This window comes from Lissotriton helveticus, chromosome 9, assembly GCF_964261635.1.
Source record: "Lissotriton helveticus chromosome 9, aLisHel1.1, whole genome shotgun sequence".
Classification (NCBI taxonomy): Eukaryota; Metazoa; Chordata; class Amphibia; order Caudata; family Salamandridae; genus Lissotriton; species Lissotriton helveticus.
In genome coordinates this window covers 922,952,111-922,974,081 of record NC_136070.1, presented here as the reverse complement: position 1 = coordinate 922,974,081, position 21,971 = coordinate 922,952,111, and the positions used below count along the sequence as shown (strand labels likewise).

Genomic DNA, 21,971 nt, shown 5'->3' with positions numbered 1-21,971 from the left:
ACTTTTACACAAGTTATTTCTTCAGATTGTTTTATTACAAGTGTAAGACCTCGCTCAGGGGTTGTCATTGAACCAGCAGGGGCTACTGGACCTCAACTGTGGGGGTGCAGGTTGTTTGTCTCTAATGCCCCTACATTGGCTATGCACACTAGACCAAGTACAGCCCTTCCCAAGCTTAACTCTCAGGTTAGCAAGAGCGAGCATTCACTAGATTGTCAAGGAGGCTGTGTGAGGCTCAGAAATCAATCAACAACCCAATAAACTGAATGCCCATCCCAATGCTTGTCTTTGAGAAAAGAAAGTACTTTATTACTCAAAGATACTGAATACTTCACACTAAGAGCAACTCAAACAATTTAGTGTCTCTGCACTATCTTGGCAGGTCTCATGCCCACCCTGCTCCCTCACTGTCCCCACTTTCCACAGGTTCTTTACCCCATTCTGAGTGGTTCCCTATAAATCTAGGTGATAACAATAGGAATCAGGCAATAGTGCAGTTTAAATCACACCAAAACAGTATGTGTATGCAGTCTTGTTAGCCTAGTACCCGCTCACGAAAAGTGGGAGGCAGCAGTCCTGACGTGCTGTGGTCTGGCCTGGACCGACAGTAAATTTTCTGGGCTTCTGGGTCTGGCGAGGACTCCACACTGGGGCAGCAGGTTCATGGCTAAGTCCCTGACACAGCCTGGCAACGAGTGGCAGAAGCAGCCCATTTATGGGCTAATCACAAATTTAGGTGATGCACCCTACATGGGCTCGTCACTCCTTCAGTAGTTGTAGATCTCCATAAGCCAGTCACAACTTCAGCAGCTGCAGCCCCACACCAACTGATCACAACTTTGGCAGTTACAGCCCCACATTGGCTAATCACAACACGCAGTTACAGGTCTTAGTGGCTTCAGGAATCATACTATGGTGAAGTTGCAGTTCCCACCTGGACCAGAAAGGAAAAAGTGTGGAGGCCCCTCGGTCCCTGGTTCCTCCTGGATCTCTCTACAGCCCTCTGCTCCTCTGGGCAACTCACACTAAAAGGTGATGTGCTTGCACCTCGCTACTTCTTGGACAGTCCGTCCTCCTGCAGGGTAAGCAGTCTCCTTCCTTCTTCCAGTAAGAAACAGTCTTCTCGATGCTTCAGGACATATATATAGCCTACAGCAAGACATACAGCCTTCAGGTGATGGCCCCCCTCCTAAGGAAGACTGGCTGTCAGGCAGACCCCAGCCATGGGTACACAGCAGCCCTCTGAGTAGTCTCTGGAACACTCCTCTCCTTGGCCATTTTGACTTAGAACTAGAACAATAAGTGAGAGTAGTGAGGTGCCACTTTTATAAAAAAAACTAGAAGCCATATGATGTGTGTCCATTGTCTGAAACAGTAAAACCAGGGTGGTTCTCCTTTCAAGTGCCATGTCCAGGCTGTTCTGCAGACACATTCTTTACATGCAATGGTACTCCTTACAGCAGATCTGCATCCATCCTGGAGCTTCCGTAACAGAGGTAGAAAGAGGGCTGTGTTTTCTGCACGTGGTTAGTATCTGCCAAACTGCATGTGTATTCAGGAAATGACAAGATGGCAGTCAGCACCTCAACGTTTCCTCATTTTTCACAGCAGAGTCTGCGGTCTCACCCCTTACCCATGCCATTCAAATGGAATTGTTCAATAAGACTAATGAGCAACTCCATTCTAAAAACAGGCCTTGTTGGCTGCTCAAAGGACCCCCTCTTCCCTCCTCTGACTCTTGTGTCTAGGTGTCCTCCCTCCAGTAGCAGGAATGTAAGAAATACACTTCTAATGTATGGGAGCACAGTTCTCAACTTCATCATATGCAAGGCAAAGCCAAAGGAATGAAACAAATGGATACCACGGGCCTCCATTACTCTGAATCACTCACATACGCAATGCATGTACTAGGCAGGCTACAAACATCACTACCCTTAGCCTGCACTCAAAATTCTAGAAATATTTCAGTGGGCTTCCATTCCAGTGATTCAGATAAAAGGATCCAGTCACTCTAAATATTCTCAATACATTGTATGCTCTCACAACCTCTCTAAATTTTAAACCCATAACAGGTACCAAACTCTGCTGTTAGTTAATGAACACGCATGGTGCACCCCTTCAGACCTGTCTATTGCCTACTCATAGTCAGGGACATTTAAACACAGGCGAGATGAGTGTGTGACCCCAGGGGAAAAAATAAAAAATAATCTGAATCCACGTAGTGCGGCACTCAGGCAGGGAAGCATGCACATTTACCATAGAGGGACATCCTTGTCCCAACAGATGTCCCTCCTATATCTGAGTTCCCAGATTATTATTCACCATTGGAGAAGTCCGGTAGTGAGATCACCAAAACAGATGCAAAAGTCCATCCGCATCTCCTTGATTCATTTATGTTTTATAGTTCACTGTGAAATATAGAACTTGTAATAAGATAGACCATCTCAGCAATTTAGGAACCCCACCCCTTTTGCCATCAAGCATTGGAGTGGCGTTTGATCTATTTGTACGTCAAACTTAGTCCCAAATAGATACGCCCAGAACCTTCTCAAAGCTCAAATTATGGCAAAGCATTTCTTTTGATGGGACTCCCAGTTCTGTTTCCAATTACATTTCCTACCAATGAGAAAAGCCACCAGATGCACACTACCTTGGCCATCAAGTTGAGCCATTACTGGTCAAACTCCTTAATCTGAGGCCTCTGTTTTTGCAATGAAGGGTTGACAATGATGTGTAGAGGTGCACTGCATAGTGCTCTCTTCACGTTCTCAAAAGCTTTCAGACACTCGTCAGTTCATATCAATTTATCGTCAGTTCATATCAATTTATTGGGCTGTTTCTTGGATGTCAAAGCTGTCAGTGGGGCAACTAAGCTCCCATAGTTGGCCACAAAGTTTCTGTAGTATCCAGTAAGTCCTAAAAAGGCTCCCATCTGTGTCTGGGTGGTGGGCACTTCCCACACACTGAATCTTGGCATCTAGTTGGCAGACATTCCTATCACCTACCTAATGTCCAAAGTAGGCTACAGTGGACGGTTCGCTCTGGAACTTGGTTGGCTTGATGGTCAGTTTCACCAACGTTGTCCATAACAGCAACTTTTTAAGGTGTTTTGGGTTATCCCCAAAAATTGCAACACATTGCAATGTCATCAGGTAGGCCATGAAGAAGTCTTCTAACACTGATACAACATAGTTCACCAGGTGATGGAAAGAGGCAAGAACATTCTTAAGATCAAAACACATCACGATTAAACTGGAAAAATCCCTCTGGCATGCAAAAAGCGTTCTTCACCCTGGCACTTGTCACTAAATCTATTTGCCGACAGCTGTTGGTCAAATCAAAGGTGCTCTGATTCTTGACAATATTTACCCAGTTCACTAATTCATCAGCTCTGGGGATCGGGTGTGTGTCTGTCTTTTTAATTTAATTGAGAACCACGCAGTCCACAAAAAGAAAACAGAACCCTGCTTGGGCACAAACACCACTGGGCTGGAACAAGGACTACAGGATCACTAAACACTGCCAAGTCTAGCACCTCTCTGCCTTTATGCACTCTTGGACCGGGTCAGACATCCTGTAGGCCTTGCTCTTCAGTGGCAGATAATATCCTGTATTAATGTCACGGACACAGACACAGACACAAACACATGTCAACCCACAAGTCAGTTGGGAAAAGGTGAAAAAAAATCAACATGTTATTTTCTAGCCCATCCACAGGTCCATCCTGTACTTCACTATGCAGCAGATCAGGAAATCTTACTGGGCATATTTACAATGAACTGGTGGAGGGCATTGTTATTCCAAAATGGGTAACACCACGCTCCGACAGTTTTAAAATGTAGGGATGCGCCGTATTTACAAAAATATCATGCACCCCTGCATTTTCCCTAGTGCTGGTGCTATAAAAGCTGCCTAGTGCCAACGCAGGCATCCTAGGGCCATTTTGTCAGGGTGTATGCACACCTGGAACAAGCAATATATGAGGAGAAATAAAAAATGTATCTTTGTATCGCTTATTTAAGACCAGGTATTTCCTGGTCTTATTTTTGGTGCTGCTCCATACCTTGTAAATATGGGGCAGCGTTAAAACGCAATGGGTATTGCGTAGGAACGACCACTGCAACACCCATGTACGCCCCTTTCACGCTGAGTGCTGCGTGAATAGAGGCATTATTTACAAGGCAGCGTTAAGCCACAACAAGTGGCTTAACACTACCTTGTAAATGAGGCGAACGAGTTAACACCACCATATTTTCAAAATAAGTAATGTTCTGGTGATGTTAACTCTTTGCTATGCAAGATAAGGGGACCCCCTCTAAGCAAGAACTTTTGAGGTCAGGGTGAAGAGAGGAAAAAACAACAATACAATTTCAGAGCACTCCCTCATGAGCTATATTCCTTTTATCCAATTGACAATGAATTCAACATGGGCTGAAGTAGAATTAAACAATAACAAAATCCAAAAGCATAAGCATATTTATAAATCCTCACATTCTTTATTGAGTTTCTTTGTTTTATCAAAAATATTTTTGTACTTTCTTTTACATATTTTTACATATAAAATCAAAGTTATGAACATATACACACAATTGTACAGTATAATGACATGACATTTTCATGTGTCAACATCATAGACCCCCGAGTAAAGAGACAAAAAAGAGAGAGGAACATTCATACAAGCTATCTCACATACATATCTCCTCAACTACACTCATACCACATTCAAAAATGCATGTATCTGGAGAATGGGAGACAGAAAGTTGTTTTGAGTCTCCACGTGAAACGCCTTGCTGTTGGCCTTACGCAGCATTCTCGACTCTGGGACTTTTAAGAAAAAGTTAAAAAGGTATCTATTTTAAGTTGTTCCCCTCGACCCTGTTAGGTTCGCACCGGGACACTTCTTGTGTAGCTGTGCGCGCTATAAATTTATATAACATAACATACCAACATGTTCACTGTGTAAAGACTCCAGAGGTGAAGCTTAAGCAGGTTCACATGGAACATCCTTATGCTTTCACTAGTGGCACCTCTACCCTCCAAGCAGTTTAATTCAGAAACATTCTTCACTGCCTTGCATGGCCCACACCTCTTATCCTACAATCCTCTGTGACTAATGGGCTTCATCTTCAACACCTGCTGACTCTCTTGGTACCTAGTCAGTGTTGCTTTCTAGTCATACAATTCCTTCATTAGCTATTTGCTTGCCTGAAGATTTTTGTTCACCTGACCTATGCATTGCTGCATCAGCTTCCTGACGTCAAGCTCCTATACCACCACATCCTTTTCAGGGGACTCAGGAGATCCTTCCCACCCTTCTTTGACCAAAGTGAGTGAACCACGCACTGGGTGCTCAGACAAATGTTCAAAGAGACTAAAAACGACCCCTTTCTGTGGAATTTCTCAGTAGGTAAATAAAAGATATGGTAGTACAAGATCCTACTTCCTCCTCAAGTAGATTTCCCATCATGCTCATAAGGGTTTTGTTGAATGTTTTCACCAATCCATTTGTTTACGGGTAGCAGTGCCGCACCAGCTTGATCCCAAATGTCTCTCATGTATGAGAAGATAGAAATGGCTTCTTGGTAAAAAATAACAGTATTTTGGAAATTCAACTGTAGAAAAGATACATAGGCATGCACAAGTTACTACCTTTACAGGCGTGCTCCTAGAGGTACTGTCTTGGGGTACTGGTGGCATGATCCACTACAACCAAGATGTACTTGTTGCCTGGAACCAAGGGGAGTGGTCAATTAGACCAACAAAATAATTTTCCACCATTTTAAATGGAACTCCTACGACCAGAAGAGGCACCAATGCTATGCCTTACCTCCTGACTTTCCACTCAAGTGGCGAGTGTGACAGGTTCTACAGAACCTCTCTGTATCCTATGCATTCTTGGCCCAACATATCCTGGATCTTTGTGATGCCCAAAATACCCTGTCACATAAATTTTACACAAGTTTACTATTTTATTTGAACCAACAGAACAAAGAACAGAATGCCTTTTTACAGAATCCAAGTCCTTGCCCCCCGTCAAACAGACCACCAAGGTGTTGGAATATTTCACGAGTATGCTTTTTTAGTGGATGGCCTTTTTAGCAAATTTAAATGGAAACAGGGTCGTTAGTGAATTATTTTTTCGATTTTTTTCACACTTATTTTTGGGATGTGGAAGACACCCCCAAATTCCCCCCTAAGCAAGGTGGTCTTGCGGACATTGGCTTATCTAGGTAGGCAGTGGCAGGTAAGCAGAGGACTGTGAGAGGAAGACGAGGGCCGCACAGTGTGGTAAGTGGAAAGAAGCCTCTTAAGACAACTTTTGCAAACCTGCAATTTGGTTACAAATGACGCACTGGGAACAGGTATATAATATAATGCACTACTGACATCATGCATATTTTCATAAGGTCACTAAACATAGTTAGATTGTTTGACACAATAAGCACGGATTTAACTTACATTTATCTTGGAGCTGGCTTCTCTTCTTGGTCTGGCCCGTCCTCTGTGCCTCTGCCTTGGTTTTTCCAATGGGAATATTCCTGAAATAAACAGACGATCATAGGTAACAAAGGATACCCAAGTTGCTTGCAGACCTTTACTTAATTTCTAATTTTAAACACATGATGTATGTAGACGAGGAGTACGATCTAGTAGTGTTTTTTACTTTTCTAAAATAAATATTGCAGTCATGTTTAAAGGACTGATGCTACAGCTCATGTATGGCTGACTCTAGTAATCCAGTGTCTCCCCTCTAGTAGTTAACTCGATGGCTTCCATTCTCATAAACTTTTAGAAGACTGATGTACAACACTTTCTAATGGTTGCAAACTCTCAATGGGCTAAATCAGAGGATTTGCGTCCATTGGAAACTCATTTTTGAATTTACTGAGTACATTTGCAAATTCGGGAAAGTGTTTCCGAATTGGTAAATGAGTTTAGATATGGTTTATGAATTGCTATTTGGAAGCGTGTGTCTCTTCCAAACAGTGATTTGTATCCTGAGTTTCATTGTTTTGCAATTATAACTCTGGTCACAAAACATTGATTAGTTATTAACTCCCAAGCATGAAGATAACTGATGCGCAAAGGGAAAGTGGTTCTCTTTAGACCTCCTTCATGAATGTTGGAAAAAAGGTTTCATGGAGACTAGGCATTGGTACACAGGATCACTGACAACTCTCAGTGAAACCTTTTTAAAAAGGAACTTTTTGTTTTCAACACTATCGTTTCCTTTAAGGAAAGTGGTCTGCATTTACAAAAAAGGTTTCTATTTAAGCACCATAACAGAAATGGTGGTCTGCTGATCTTGCAGGGCCTATGCCCTGTGATTGCGTCTAATTGTCAGGGGCCGCAAATTACAACCTGCCCAATGAAATTTATTTAGGTAGCTTGTTTCTCCACCTACTGTGATTCTGTGCTTTTTAACTGCCTATCTGTACATAAGTCAGTTTGCAAAATCCTATTGCATTCGCAAAAAGTTGGTGAGCAATCTTCCCCGACTTTTTGCAAATGTAAAACAGTATATTAGGCCCTTACTTTCTAACAGAAGCAGAAAACTAGACTGTTGCCCATCACGTTGGAGGCGTGTTTGTCTGGTTTATCTGGGTAAGGAAAAATAAAAGTGGCACCCATTAGCAAACCAGACAGCTAAAAAAGTGGCGCACATTTGCAAATCAGGCCAGTTTGAAACTTGTAAAGATACGGAATATTGGTATTTTGCAAGGAATTAGAGACTGCATGCATTTGTGCTTGCTGCAGGCAATGTTTTTGGTAATATCAAGGAAATCAACAGCAACAACCAGCCCACCACACCATAAAACAGCCCCACAAGCTGCTAACAAACCGGCCTATACACTGATCTGTCTGATCAGTACTGCCTGATTGCCCTACAGGCTAGTCCGATCCTGTACAGAGAGCATGGAAAAAGGTTACAACTGAAAGTAAAAGTGTATTTGGTAGAAAATGCATAAAAAAATAAGACATACTAAGGGCCTGATTATGAGTAGCTCAGGCACACTACCAGCCAGTGGCGGCAGGGCGGCGGTCGAGAGAACCTGTATTTCCGACGACCTTTTCATGACAGGGTTCCTGCCATGAAAAGGTCAGCGGAAAGGCAGGCCATAATTCCCACGGTGGTGGTGACCACCGCTGTCCACACTGCTACCACCAGTGCACAATATAATAGTATTTGAGCTCTGTTGTGTTAAATGTTATGTTAAATGCTCTTTTTTAGCGCTTGAATCACCCGGGGGCATCTCGGTGCTTGACTAGAACTGTTCCTGAGATTGAAAGAGGAGCGAAGGAATTAAAAAGGAAAGTCTTTTAGCTGTTTTCTAAATGTACCATAATTATCAATTTTGCGAAGGGGATCTGGTAGCTCATTCCAGTATCTTAGCGCTAGATATGAGAATGCTTTCCCTCCAGAGCTACATAGCCTTATAAGTGGCACTTGTAGGAGACCGCGCGTCCCAGACCTCACGTTCCGGTTAGGTACGTTTTTGATAAGTCTTTTTTGGAGGTATTTAGGACCTCTTCCATTGAGTGCTGTGTAAGTAAGACAGCAGATCTTTAAAAAAAGATCTCTTTCTCACCGCTAGCCAGTGGAGTTCTCGCAAAAGGGGCGCCAATGCGGAGCCCACTGGGCGATTCAGAACCATCCTGGCTGTAGTGTTCTGGGTCACCTGCAGCTTGTTCAACAGGGTCTCTCCTGCCCCTGCCAGTAAAGCGTTGCCATAATCCAATCGACTGATAACCATAGCTTGGACCAGGGTTTTGCGATGAGCGGTAGGCATGAAGGGGAGAATTTTTCGCAGCAGACGCAGGCTGTAATAGTAGGAGCTGGTCGTGGTGGCGATATGATCTTTCATTGATAGGGACTGATCTAATTTTATCCCTAAGTTTTTCACGCAGTGAGTAGGCACTGGAACTGCTCCCAAATGAGCGGGCCATCCTCCATCCTGCCATAGCGCAAACACCAGCTGATGGTATTTGAGTGCTTTAACCCCTTCGGGGCTGATGACGAGCTCAGCTCGTCATGAGCGTAACCTGCCGTGCGCTGATGATGAGCTGAGCTCGTCATGTAACGCGGTATTTTGCAAAACGCAGAGCGCAGCGGGAAAACCGCTAGCGCGCATGCGGTTAAGTGCTCACCAGTTACTTTACACATTGACACATTCATTTTTGTCACTAATCCTGCTTCAATTAAGGTATTTTTTCCCCTTAATTTTTGCTTCCCTTACCCTCTCCTGTCGTTGCTTGCCCATCTCCCCATCCCCTCCTGCTTCCCTGCTTGACCCGTCCCCTATACCTTCCGCGTCACTGTTGCTTTTATTTATTTATTTTTAGCATGATCCAATGGTTTTGGAGCGCTTGCTCCATCCTCCATCTTACCATAGTCTCTCCTGTACACATATAAATATCACTGAAGTGCATGCACATGTGCATTTCTTTAAATGTTGTTAAAAAACAAACACCTGTTTAATATTTTTTTGCCCGATCCAATGGTATAGGAAGGCTTGTTCCATCCTCCATCTTGCCATAGTGCTAACACCAGCCAATGGTATAGGAGCGCTCACCAGTTACATTACACAATGATGCACTCATTGTCGTAGGCAGGAAAAAGCGTAAGTGATTTGCCCAGAATCACAAATTGTTCAGCCAACACAGAGATTCAAAGCTGGTTCTCAGTTCCCCCGTCGCCAGCTCTGGCCGTTATGCCACATCTGTGCTTCACTTTAACATTCCCCAACTGTTTCTTAGTAGAATTTTCACATTTGACAGCAAGACCCCGTCAACAGTGAGCAATCATTGGCAAAGCCAATAGATCTTAGGAATGCCTGAGCTATTGGCATCGTCAATCTTAATGTCTTTTAGCCATGTTGTCTACTAGCACATCTGCTGTTCGGCATGACTGAAAATCATTGAAAAAAAGTGCTGTGATGTGACCAGCGCAGGACATGCCATTGCGCCTTTTTTAGTGTATGAGGGGCAGGACAATAAACTCAACATGGAGGGCGAAAATACTTTGCATGGGCTCAACATCCTGTTATTTTTGGCTTTGAGTAACTTTCAGCCATGCTGACCAGCAGATGTGTTGCTAGACAACATGGCTAAAAGGCATTAGCATTGACAAGGCCAATACCTGGTGCATTGACGATACCTATTGGCTTTGTCAAGGCTTGTTTTAAAAGGCTACTGTTGAGAAAGAAAAAACAGAAGTCCCAGCAGCATCTGTTTAACTGGAAGCACAACCAGATGACTACAGGTGTTGGGCACTGAAATATCCTTAACATATTTTGACAGTGGAACACCGTGAGATTCAGAAACCACAAATCAAATGGGAGGGTGCGCAAGAGAAGTGAAAGTGTTCACCAGCTGTTACTATTTAATATCGGTCATTCTGCTGTGTATGATAGGTTGAGCATTGAATAGGGATACACCTCAATAAGAATCAAACTGCATTTGAAGGAAGCTTAGAAGTAAATTGCTATCATGTACTATAGAGACACACAATTAACAAGTTTTCTTGATAAGCAGAAAATGTCCCTCTTGTCTCCCAAGATGTATATGTTAGCACATATCAAATGTTGCCCACAAGCACCCAGCATCTACGCCCTTTGCACACAAGGAGGTAACAGCAACAGAGTGAGTTCAGAAGAAAACCAGAAGAAAGAGGATATGACCAAACAAATAGAAGAGGACAGGAGACACATAAAAGCCTAGGCAAAAGGAAGTCATGGAAGACAGACTGCATTTTGGTTCCTAAGGGAGAGTTAGAGTAGAAAGGAATGAGAGCCTTAGATTACTAGACGTGAGGAAAGAGTGAGATAACAAATATTCAGGAATAACAGACCAGTGAAGGCACTGTGGAAGGAATCATCTTCATCATGGGAAGTGGATCCTCCAACGTCAACTGAGGGATCCCACTCCAGGTCCAGACTACCTCTTGTTGAATCGTTGCAGCGATGGATGTGGTTCTGAGTAGGGGGAAGTTCATAGCTTTCACTCGTGTCTGTGTCAAGGAATACGCATTTATCCCTTTTCTCATTCTCTTCACTTTCTTCCGATGATATGTCGGAGAAGCGTTCAGATTCCTGATTTGTTTCTTTGTCTGATTGCAACTCTTCTTCAAACACCTACCAGACAATTAACAAAAGGAATGTTAACAGAAAAGGATAATTATACGAACCACTATCATTTTTGAGATTCATCGCAGTTACGTAACATGAGCCCACTTTGCTCTGAAGAGCTACCAAACTTGTTTAACCAATAAGAGGCGTAACTTTGAAGATCAGTGTTGAGGTTGTTTTGGGAATTTTGAGAAAAAAACATCCTCCTGCTCCCCCCTAAGGTTCACTTCAAATCTGGCAGCCTGCATGAGAGTGCACTTAGAGTCAAGCAGCCCCGGCTGTCTCCTAGTAATTGGGAGTTGGCCATGATTAAGAAGACTGCAAACTCCACTCAATGTTTGTATGGTAAGACTGAAAGCCAACACATGTGGCAAGTTTAGGTTATACATGTCAGGTGTTCTGCGTCCTCCAGGTATGTAGTACGGGTCGTAGAAATACACTCTGGGACATATTTACAATAAAGTGGCAGAGTGCGGTTAAGCTCCAAAATAGCTAACACCTTGCTCCGTCACTTTAGAAATGCAGGAAAGCACTAAATTCAGCTGGCTAGCGCCAGAGCAGGCACCCTTGCACCATAGTGCTTCAAGGGAATGATTGTTTATATGCAGTAAGGTGTCCCTTCTGCACATAAACAATCACAAATGGGGATTTCTAACTTCTATGTGCGCGGCATTGTGCAGCACACATAGCAGTTGCAAAGCGACATTTTTTTTAATGATTGTTTATGTTCAGGAAGGGACACCTTCCTGCACATAATCAATCATTCATGGTGTTTGGCGTTTCTATGTGTGCTGCACAATGCAGCACACATAGAAACAGCAGAAATTAGAAGAAATAAAGCATTTCTCCTCATTTCACCACGTTAACACCTTCGGTGCTCATGACGAGCTGGCACGGTTGCGCTGTGCTCCTGCTCGTCATGACACGTGCGGTGCTCACACGCGGGGCTAATTCCTCCGCTGTGCTGAGCGTTCTGAAAAACGGGCGTGGTCACTCGTCATGAGCACTGCGCCACCGTGCAGCGTGACGAGCTCATCACAAGCACTGTGGCGCAGCGCACGCCCCCTCCCCCCAGCACCACGTGGAATTAGCCCCGCGGCGAAGGGGTTAAGACCAGGTTTTCCCTGGTCTTAATTTTGCTGCTTCCTCCTATTTACGCCACCCTTGAAAATAGGGAGCAGCGTCAAAATCAATGGATGTTGTGGTGGAACGTTCACAGCAACACCAAATGCCCACCCATTTCACCCTAAGTACAGCATGAAAGGGTGCCTTATTTACAAGGCGGCATTAAACCATGTTAGATGGCTTAAAGATGCCTTGTAAATAAGGCGAAGCCTCTATCGCCAAAGGAACGTCTTTAAAAGTGATTTTCCTGTGGCGATAGGTGCTTGTAAGTATGCCTCTCTATATTTTCAGAATAACTACCAGCCTTACTCTAATCCGTTTGGGGCATGTCATGGGTTTCAAGAACTGCAAACCTTAAACATGATCTCCTGGGTCTGGTTAACATAAGAGGAGTCTTTGGATGTGGCCTTTTTGGTGTTTGGAATAAAATGATCCATGACCAGTAACACATACAGTTCTGAGGGCATCCAATTCTCCTTGGCAGACTGACTGCTGATTATAACATCCCTCAAACTAATAGAAAAATAAACATTGGGCAAAAAGAATAACAAAACAGTGCATTTTCTTAACCCCTTGGGCACGGCCACGATTCTGCACCTGTGCAGCGCTTTTAATGAGTGGGCGGGTTCATGAAGGCCCCCAGCCGTCATCAGCACACGAGCACTGTGATGCATGACGGCTGGGGGCCGTCATCAGCACCGAAGGGGTTAAGGGATTAGTAAGAAACTACATTGCATGGTATAAGGGAGGTGGCAACTGGCAAAAGAGCTGAATAAAGCTTCTGATGTCTGCTAAGGGATGGGTGGTCTCCATACCAGCCTCATGCTGACAAGCCTGCGGCGGAAACGGAAAACACGGCTGAAGACTTCTTGGCAGTAGCAGCTTAGTAATTGTAGCTCCTCCTCCAGGCACTCTGCATCCAGCGGCTCGCTCCGCTGTATCAGTTGTTCTCCAAAGACCAGGAGCCCATCGACCCGGTCAGCGTTCACCTGTACATCTTGCTGTAAGGGCTGATACAAAGAACACCAGGGAGGGACATTACCATGAACTGATTAGAGTTTTGCAAAACCTTGTACAAGACCAACCAGTACAGTTTCTCAAGAACATTGTGAACACTAAATCCCACATGCCCCACCCTCACGTTTTGCTTCCTTTGATCTCTTGACTTGAAAGAGAAATGCAAGCACCTTGGTTTACACAAGACCTCTATTGTTTTTGTTTGGTATGCCTCTTTCTTCCTCGTCTGCCCACTTATTTGCTCTAAAATCACTCTAGTGGTAAATTTACGTCTTGCCTAAAAGTCAGAGTGTGTTAATTCCCAAGACAATGCTTGCAGCCAATAGAATCACTGATGCCATGAAACAGAGAACTCATTTTAGAGCTAAATATTAAACAGGATACTTTACTGGTCAGAGCCGAAGGGGGTTTCACAAACACTTGGGTGAATGAGGCTTGCATTCAAATGTATGTGCTGGGCCATGTACATAAATCCTCACTTTAGTAAGTTGGAAATCTACTCCAGTAAGTTTCTTCCTACATGCATGAGAGAGGTTAAACATTTTGGTGACTCAAAAACATCCTCATGTGTAGCCTGCTAGCAGAAATGACCGAGAATGTAACTTAATTGTTAGTGAAAATGTTATAATCCATGAGGTTTACAAATCACATCAAGCAAGATTAGTAGAGATTTAAAAAATCTACATTTGTTTAGTTTACATTTTTACATGTATGAAACTTTCAGAGGCTCCAGATATTCTGTGGAAAATGTTGCAAAATCAAATTTTTTGCTAATGCTAAGGCATTTCTATATATGTAATAACACACAGTTAACAATTATTCATGCAGAAACGGCTGTCATGGTTTCAAAGTCACTTTGAAACTTTGTTTTCCTTCTTTCTTGAAAGGGAATATTTTCTCCCATGGTGAAGCACCTTCTTCTAAATCCCCTCATGCACATTCCAGACAGAGTAAATAGTGCCACAGTTTTAATCAGTCCCCAAGTCTACAGCTAGATCCAGGCTGGAAACAGGGCATGAAAAAGAGAATATCCACAAAAATACGTTTGTAAGTGTGCACAAACTGTGGTGTGTATCACTTACAACGCAACTTTTACGTCGTAATGCTGTTACAACGCAGCTATTACAACGCAGGATCCATTACATCGGATGCCATTACAACACATGGCATTACATAGCAGATGGTATTACAACGCATACCATTACATCGTAAATATTGGTAAGTATATAATTTTTTTTTATTTTATTTAATATTATATAATTGATTTAATTATTATTAATTATAAATAAAAATAAATAAAAATATTTATTAATGTATTTAAATATTATAAATTAAATTTATTAATTTAAGTAATTTTTAAAATAAGTATGAGTATAGGAGTATATGTTTTGGGGTACTGAGGTATATGTTTTGGGGTGTTTGGGTATTTTTAGGTTTTAGGGCAGGGTTTGGGTTTTGGGGTACAGGGGTGTTTTTAGGTTTTAGGGCAGGGTTTGGGTTTTGGGGTACATGGGTGTTTTTAGGTTTTAGGGCAGGGTTTGGGTTTTGGGGTACAGGGGTGTTTTTAGGTTTCAGGGTAGGGTTTGGGTTTTGGGGTACAGGGGTGTTTTTAGGTTTTAGGGCAAGGTTTGGGTTTTGGGGTACAGGGGTGTTTTTAGGTTTCAGGGTAGGGTTTGGGTTTTGGGGTACAGGGGTGTTTTTAGGTTTCAGGGTAGGGTTTGGGTTTTGGGATACAGGGGTGTTTTTAGGTTTCAGGGTAGGGTTTGGGTTTTGGGGTACAGGGGTGTTTTTAGGTTTCAGGGTAGGGTTTGGGTTTGGGGGTACAGGGGTGTTTTTAGGTTTCAGGGCAGGGTTTGGGTTTTGGGGTATATGGGTGTTTTTAGGTTTTAGGGCAGGGTTTGGGTTTTGGGGTACAGGGGTGTTTTTAGGTTTCAGGGTAGGGTTTGGGTTTTGGGGTACAGGGGTGTTTTTAGGTTTTAGGGCAAGGTTTGGGTTTTGGGGTACAGGGGTGTTTTTAGGTTTCAGGGTAGGGTTTGGGTTTTGGGGTACAGGGGTGTTTTTAGGTTTCAGGGTAGGGTTTGGGTTTTGGGGTACAGGGGTGTTTTTAGGTTTCAGGGTAGGGTTTGGGTTTTGGGGTACAGAGGTGTTTTTAGGTTTCAGGGTAGGGTTTGGGTTTTGGGGTACAGGGGTGTTTTTAGGTTTCAGGGCAGGGTTTGGGTTTTAGGGTACAGGGGTGTATTTAGGTTAAATTAAATTAATTATATTATATTAATTACATTTCTTAATTAAAATAATTAAATTAAATACATTATTTTAAATAATTTAATTTAATTACAATCAAAAAATATTTAAATTAAATTAATTTAATTATATTAATTAAATAAAATTAATTACAATTTTTATTAAAATTAATTAAAATAAATAAATTTAATTTTATTAAATAAAAATAATTACTATTTTAAAATGTATTTTAATTAAATTAATTTAATTAAATTAACTTAATTACATTTTTTTTAAAAAGGTATACTTACCTATACTTACGATGTAATGCCATGCGTTATAATAGCATCTGCTATGTAATGACATGCGTTGTAAAGGTTTGCATTGTAATGGTTCCTGCGTTGTAAAAATTGCGATGTAACGGTCTGCGTTGTAAAATAACGCGTTGTAACATCATTCTTGCCCTAGAGCACTCAGTCTCACCCAGACATTGACGGCAGATTAACTCCCACGTCATACTGAGGTAATACTATCTGTTAGAAAATGAATTCCTGAGTAAAAATTAATCTTTTTTGAATTGCAAATGTGAATTTGCAACCATAAATTATGTCATTTGCAAACCTAAGATTAAAGTCTTTGCGAATCGTACTTATCAATTAGAAAATGGTGGAAAAGTGGCTTAAGAAATACCAGAATGGGATTGGTTCACTTACCACGTCTGGGCTAGAGCCCAATAATTGATCCTAACTACATTTGAGTTACCCTTTGGCCGTGGTGGACCATTAGATTAACTACGGCGAAGCAACGTGTAAATATGTTTTTTTCAACCAATAAAAGTAGGATACCAGGATGAAGTACAGGGTGCATCTAGGTCATAAGTCACTTGTATTTACCTGGGAGCTTGCCATTAGATTATGTACACCTCATAAACATATTTTAAGATTACAGTGCAAGGGTTGCAGCGTGTCTTTTCCCAATGGCTTAGAAAGACCTAGTAGACTCTGGTAGAGTGAGACAGATATCATGGGTGGGCTGCTATAACATGAAATACGGTTCACCGTGGCAATTCAAAGAACAGTAAGGATTTGAAACTTTGTTGTGTAGGCAAGCATTGTCTCTACCAAGAGAGGGCTAAGAAATAGTCATTTGGTTGTAAAGCATTTAAATCCTTGCAGTGAAACAAAATCTGACTGCAACAGTGTGCCTGAAGGCCCCTTATAATATGACTTGTAGATATCGGTCATTTTCTCTCCCACACAATGCTCCCATCAACAAAATGTCCCAGAATACAAGCAGAAACTGACCAAAGACACGATCCGGCAAGAGTTCCATGTGTATATTTTATATGAGGCAACTGGCGTACGGCTTTACCTGAGAAATTCACTAAAGGTCAGAAGCAAGACTTTGTAACATACTCCCACAATCCTAGGCCTTCATACTTTAGTTGCTACACTACTTGTAGTCACCTGAAGCTGTTTTATTTTCTCCAGAGTGTTGCCACTAGAAAAATGTTCAACGTCGGTCAGTTTGAGATCCAGCTCGATCAGCCACACTTCGATGATCTCCCGCTCGCTCTCAAAATCTTCTCGTTGGCTCACAAAGTACTAAAGAAGAAAATGTAAAAACACCTCAGAAGCCAAGCTCATGATTACTGTCTGTTTATTCCCCATTCCGAAAAGCACAACTTGAAATGGTGATGTAAACCTCTAGGTGAATACCACGCTCAAAGGGATCTGTATTTACCTGGCCACGTATTCCGCACTTAAAGGGCCTTTCAGATGTGATTGACGCTGTCAACTGAGACAAAGTTATTACTCTCACTGTTACATTGTACACAATCTGTGTCATATGCCTTGATGAATGCACCTGCTGTGGAATTCTAACCTCATTAAAATCAATAAAATTGATTTATAAAAAAAGGGCCTTTCAGAATGAGAACCTGTGTCTTATCCTAAATGGGAATAAAGCACAACAGTGATGGATAAATAGCATAGGTGAACTAAATACACAATAGCATTTCAGTGGATTTAGTATTACAAATATTTCAAATATTATTCTATGGTTATTTTAACTGTGGGGGAAAGTTGCACCCAGATGTGTAATCTATTTGATTTTCTAACAAAATTTGTTTCTGGATTTTCTCCTTTTGGAGCTTTTCATGTACAAAAAACATACCGGTGAACCTTGGATATTTTTTTATCATTTCACAGACAAATGTACAGAACAAGAATATGACCATATGGCCATATGTATCAACATTTACTTTTGCGATTTCTAAATAGCGATTTTTAAGGAATCGCTATTTAGAAATCGCAAAATGGTATGTATGTAGAAATTCGCTTTTTTTTGCGATTTCTTAAAATTCCTTAATTGCGATTAGCAAATTGCTAATCGCAATTAAGGAATAATTTCCCATTCATTTCTATGGGCCAGGAGGCCCATAGGAATGAAGGGGAAATTTGCGATTCGCAATTTGCTAATCGCAAATTGAGAATATTTTCAAGGGTGCCGGGGTGTCCAAAGGACACCCTGTTGCACCCCTGAAATCTGCATGGATGCACATGTGGCGCACATACATGCCCTAAGGGCATGTATGTGCGTAACATGGCACTTTAAAAAATGAAAAAATATGCATTTTGAAAGGAAATCGCAACTTACCATCAACTAGAAGTTGGTGGTAAACTGCGATTCCTTAAGGCCAATTAGCGATTTTTTTTGGCTGCTTACATTGCATGTAAGGAATCGCAAAATTTGCGATTCCTTACATGCAATCGCAAGATAAGGAATCGCAAATTTTGCGATTCCTTATCTTTCAAGCAGATTTCCTTGATACATACCATTAGTCCAAATTGCATTCGCAAACTTGCAAAGTCAATTTGGCTTGATACATATGGCCCCAAATCACGTAAATTGATTTGGGCCAATGTTATTGTAATTTGTCAGCAGTGTAGCCAGACACAAAAACAGATTTGTATTTCAATATTTAAAATTTGTCAGCTGTGTTTAAAGTTGTTAGCATCACTGCTTCATATTAGATCCATATTGCCCTATGCAATTTCAACAGGAATGACCAAATTTTTTAAGTGATCACCTCTCCAGCCATCACCCAACCTACTTAAAGTGGCGCCTGGGATAACCTTATTTCTCCTGCAATAGCACATCAGTGTCCTAGCAGTGATTAAGCACAGCATACCACTCCCACGATCCTTTTCAAAGAATAATAGGACAAAAGGACCAAGGCAGCAGACCAGGTCAAGCACTACGGATCATTTTGTTCCCAAATGTTAGTGGTGCACACTTTTCTAGCATCCGCTGCCGTAGGATGCGTAAATAATCCAATTATCAAAACAAAGTAGAAGGTGCACGCAAACAGAGTCAATTTCAATATTGTTTTTTGTATTAATTCTTCTTTATTCAGAAAAGTTTCGTCACGCAGCATAGGCACAGCCAACGCGTTTCGTTCCTCTTTTAGCCTTGGGAACTTCGTCAGGGCAATTTATTATAAAGTTCAAGAGCTGAAGTACGAACTCGGTTTAGACCGCGGCTCAGCGTGATAAGCTGTACCAGCATATAGTGATCTCCTTGAAAAGTGACTATCACTTCTCCGCTGGTTGTCGGTTCAAGTGGCTCTGTTTCATGCGGTAAGTGCAAGTTTCCAAAACATTAGTCGTCAATGGATCCGATCAGTTAAATCAGAAAAAGGAATTGAGTCAATATCATCAATTATGGATCCTGAGTCGCCACGCCGAGGTCCCCCGAGGTTAGGGAAGTATAAGGCTTCTCCAATCCAGTAGGAGGAGAAGAATTACGGAACGCCGAACCTGTGGTATGGTGTCGGTTCCGATTTCCTCAGCAAGCGTGGCGTTCAAAGAGTAGTCTATGGATTTATTTTCAAGAAATCTTCTCTTGAACTATGCATCATGTCACACCACACCCCTTACGATCATATGATCATCATACCATCCCATCAGGAAGCCATCACCCACTGCTTGCCACCACACGAAACAGGCAAAAACCAAATGGCCACCGCTCTAATCATTTAGCATCCTATCCTCAGAAATCTTGGAAATACCCCTCTGAATAAAAGAAAGCTAACCTTCATCTTGGTGAAGAATCAACATTGTGTTTACATACCATTGATTCACCCCGAATTAATACAACAATGGTAATAACTTTATTCTTAACAGGGGCTGCTGGTGCAGAACTTGTCCTTATGCCTATACCAAGTGCTAATATCATTAAACAATTCAGTTCTTAAAGAGAAGATCTCTTGCCAGTCACTCCAGCACTTAAACCTGTGACCTTCAAGTTAACCCAAAACCTATGGCATGAATGATTTAACAATCTGGACTATCGTGTTTTCCTATACTAACAGTAAGACTTTTAAAGATAGAAGCTTTGCTCTTTTCCTTACTTGTCTATAACCATGTCTTTAGGCTGGGTGCATTGTTAAATTGAAGCCATTGTACAATTGTTCAGTGAAAGAGAGTCAACAGCCTTCACAGGCTTCACATAACACAGGTGATCGCGACCTTCATGGAAGGAAACCAGCTCACAAATCAATGTCCTCTTTGGAGTTTCTAGTTATTTCATGTTATGTTTTTTGCAGCCATTCAACCTTGAAGTAGCTTCCAATTGCTGGCAATAGGTTTTACAAATGAGACTAAAGGAGTAAAGCCGCTTCATTGTTGTGTTTGGTTTGAGGTTCCCAGACTTGGCACTTAAGTGCGTCAGGGTGAGTTTGGAAGCAGGGACATTAGTTTAGGCAATAAGGTATTGCGTGGTTACAAACAGGGTGGAGGAAGAAGTTTTGGCAGCCCAAAATAAATTACTGCCGAAGCTCACTGCTGGCACTGACGAACAGCGGGGATGCCAAGTGTCCCTGTTGCCAAATACCTAGACTGACTAGTCTTGATTCCACCTTATGCCTCCTCCTTCCTGCAGCCTACACTTCATGCCGCCTTGTCTCATTCTTGCAGGGTCTTTTTCATCCATGAATTCTCCCTTTGCCACTATTTTTATGTTGTTCTCTTCCTCCTTGTATCTCCCTTTGCTGCCTTCCTCTTGCTTTCGTTGGGTTCAGGACTGATAATGAAAAATAAGTCCCAGCAACCAAAATGTGTGATGGTGCCCACCACCTGCATCCATGGGCAAAACTGCTGATCCAAGCAGGTTTCCCATCTTCACTCAAGTTGATTCCTTTGCAAAGATGGTGAAGAAATGTTTTGCAAGCTAGACCGTTCCAGATTTATAAATGACACATATGGTCTTGTTAATCTGCATATATTCTCAACTTCAATTTTCCCTCCCCCTCTTTGTGTGCACCCACATTAATACCTTGTGTAGAGCCCGACACAAAACTCTTAGCTGTACCAGTTAATAGCAGCTCCCATTTCCAAAGAGGTCAGACCACTTAACTTGAACAGGATCTATTACCTCAAAAGAGGGTGGAAATGGGAGAACTACAGTAGGCATCAATAATGGACACCCCCTTAAGTGGATTACATTCTTCTTCATAGGTGAATGTTTTGTGTAAATGTGCCAGTGATTCAAGCTCCTCACAATTGTTGGCATGAGGAAACCCACAGGGCTCTGCACTTCCTTGAGCACTCTTTAACATTTAATTGAAGGCTTCAGCGCAACACATCATTCGTATAGGTGTCAGTTTGTCTATTAGACAATGACACACAAATAATCTGGTAGAAAAAGGCATTTGGAAATGATCAGACGAATCTTATCCATGCCATTTCTTTCGTAATGGTAAAAACTTGGAGGGTAAGCAATTTCTAAAGTCAAACTTATTGAAGGTAGAAATCAAGATTGTAAGAGCACAACTAGAAACAATACAGCACAATTGCCAGCAATAACAAGGAAATTGTTCACCATCTTTGGAAATCGAAAGCAGTGGTGTTATTTAACAGGCTTGTTTGTAGGTCCATAGATAGTTTACATTTTTAAGAGGGTTCTTGCATCATCACTATAAAAATCTTTCCCTACCTAGACATAACACACAAAATACAAGCTATATAGGATTGCTTGTATTTGTAAATCAGATGGCAGTACACTCCCAGAATGCTGCATTTTGATTGGTTCTTAGCTGCTGAACCTCTGCCCAGGACATTAACAGTCTGAAAAAAACATGTAACATCATCTGTGTCTGTTGTGAAGTATTGTTTTATCCTTGGGCGAGGTTCGCCCTTTGTAAAACTGCCAGAAATAAAATGTTGATTCTGCCTGTCAACCACGCTCTAATCTCACCCTTCAGGTAAAAGCATTAATGAACCTTTAATTTCAGAAAGAGATAACATCTAGTGGCTGAATTGCAAATTGCAGAACTGGAAAAACTGGACTAAATCCCGGCTTTCCTGTTTGACCATGTAGCAGCATCACACACAGAGTCATGTGTATTAGAGATAGCGGGACCCCTCTGGTCCCTGGCGGACACCGTAGAATAGATATGTGAGTGATTGGGTGTGGTTG

General features: G+C 41.9%; 1 protein-coding gene across 1 annotated transcript in view; it reads right to left on the bottom strand.

Annotated features, from left to right (window-relative positions):
* Nucleotides 1-21,971, bottom strand: part of LOC144782005 (nesprin-2-like) — a 284,781-nt gene that overhangs the window by 51,016 nt on the left and 211,794 nt on the right. The window contains exons 5-8 of the mRNA XM_078661110.1: nt 16,958-17,095; nt 13,070-13,264; nt 10,853-11,135; nt 6,460-6,539 (exon numbers count right to left, since the gene is read on the bottom strand). Of these exons, the coding sequence (XP_078517236.1) occupies nt 6,460-6,539; nt 10,853-11,135; nt 13,070-13,264; nt 16,958-17,095 (696 nt within the window). The remainder of the gene's footprint in view (nt 1-6,459; nt 6,540-10,852; nt 11,136-13,069; nt 13,265-16,957; nt 17,096-21,971) is intronic.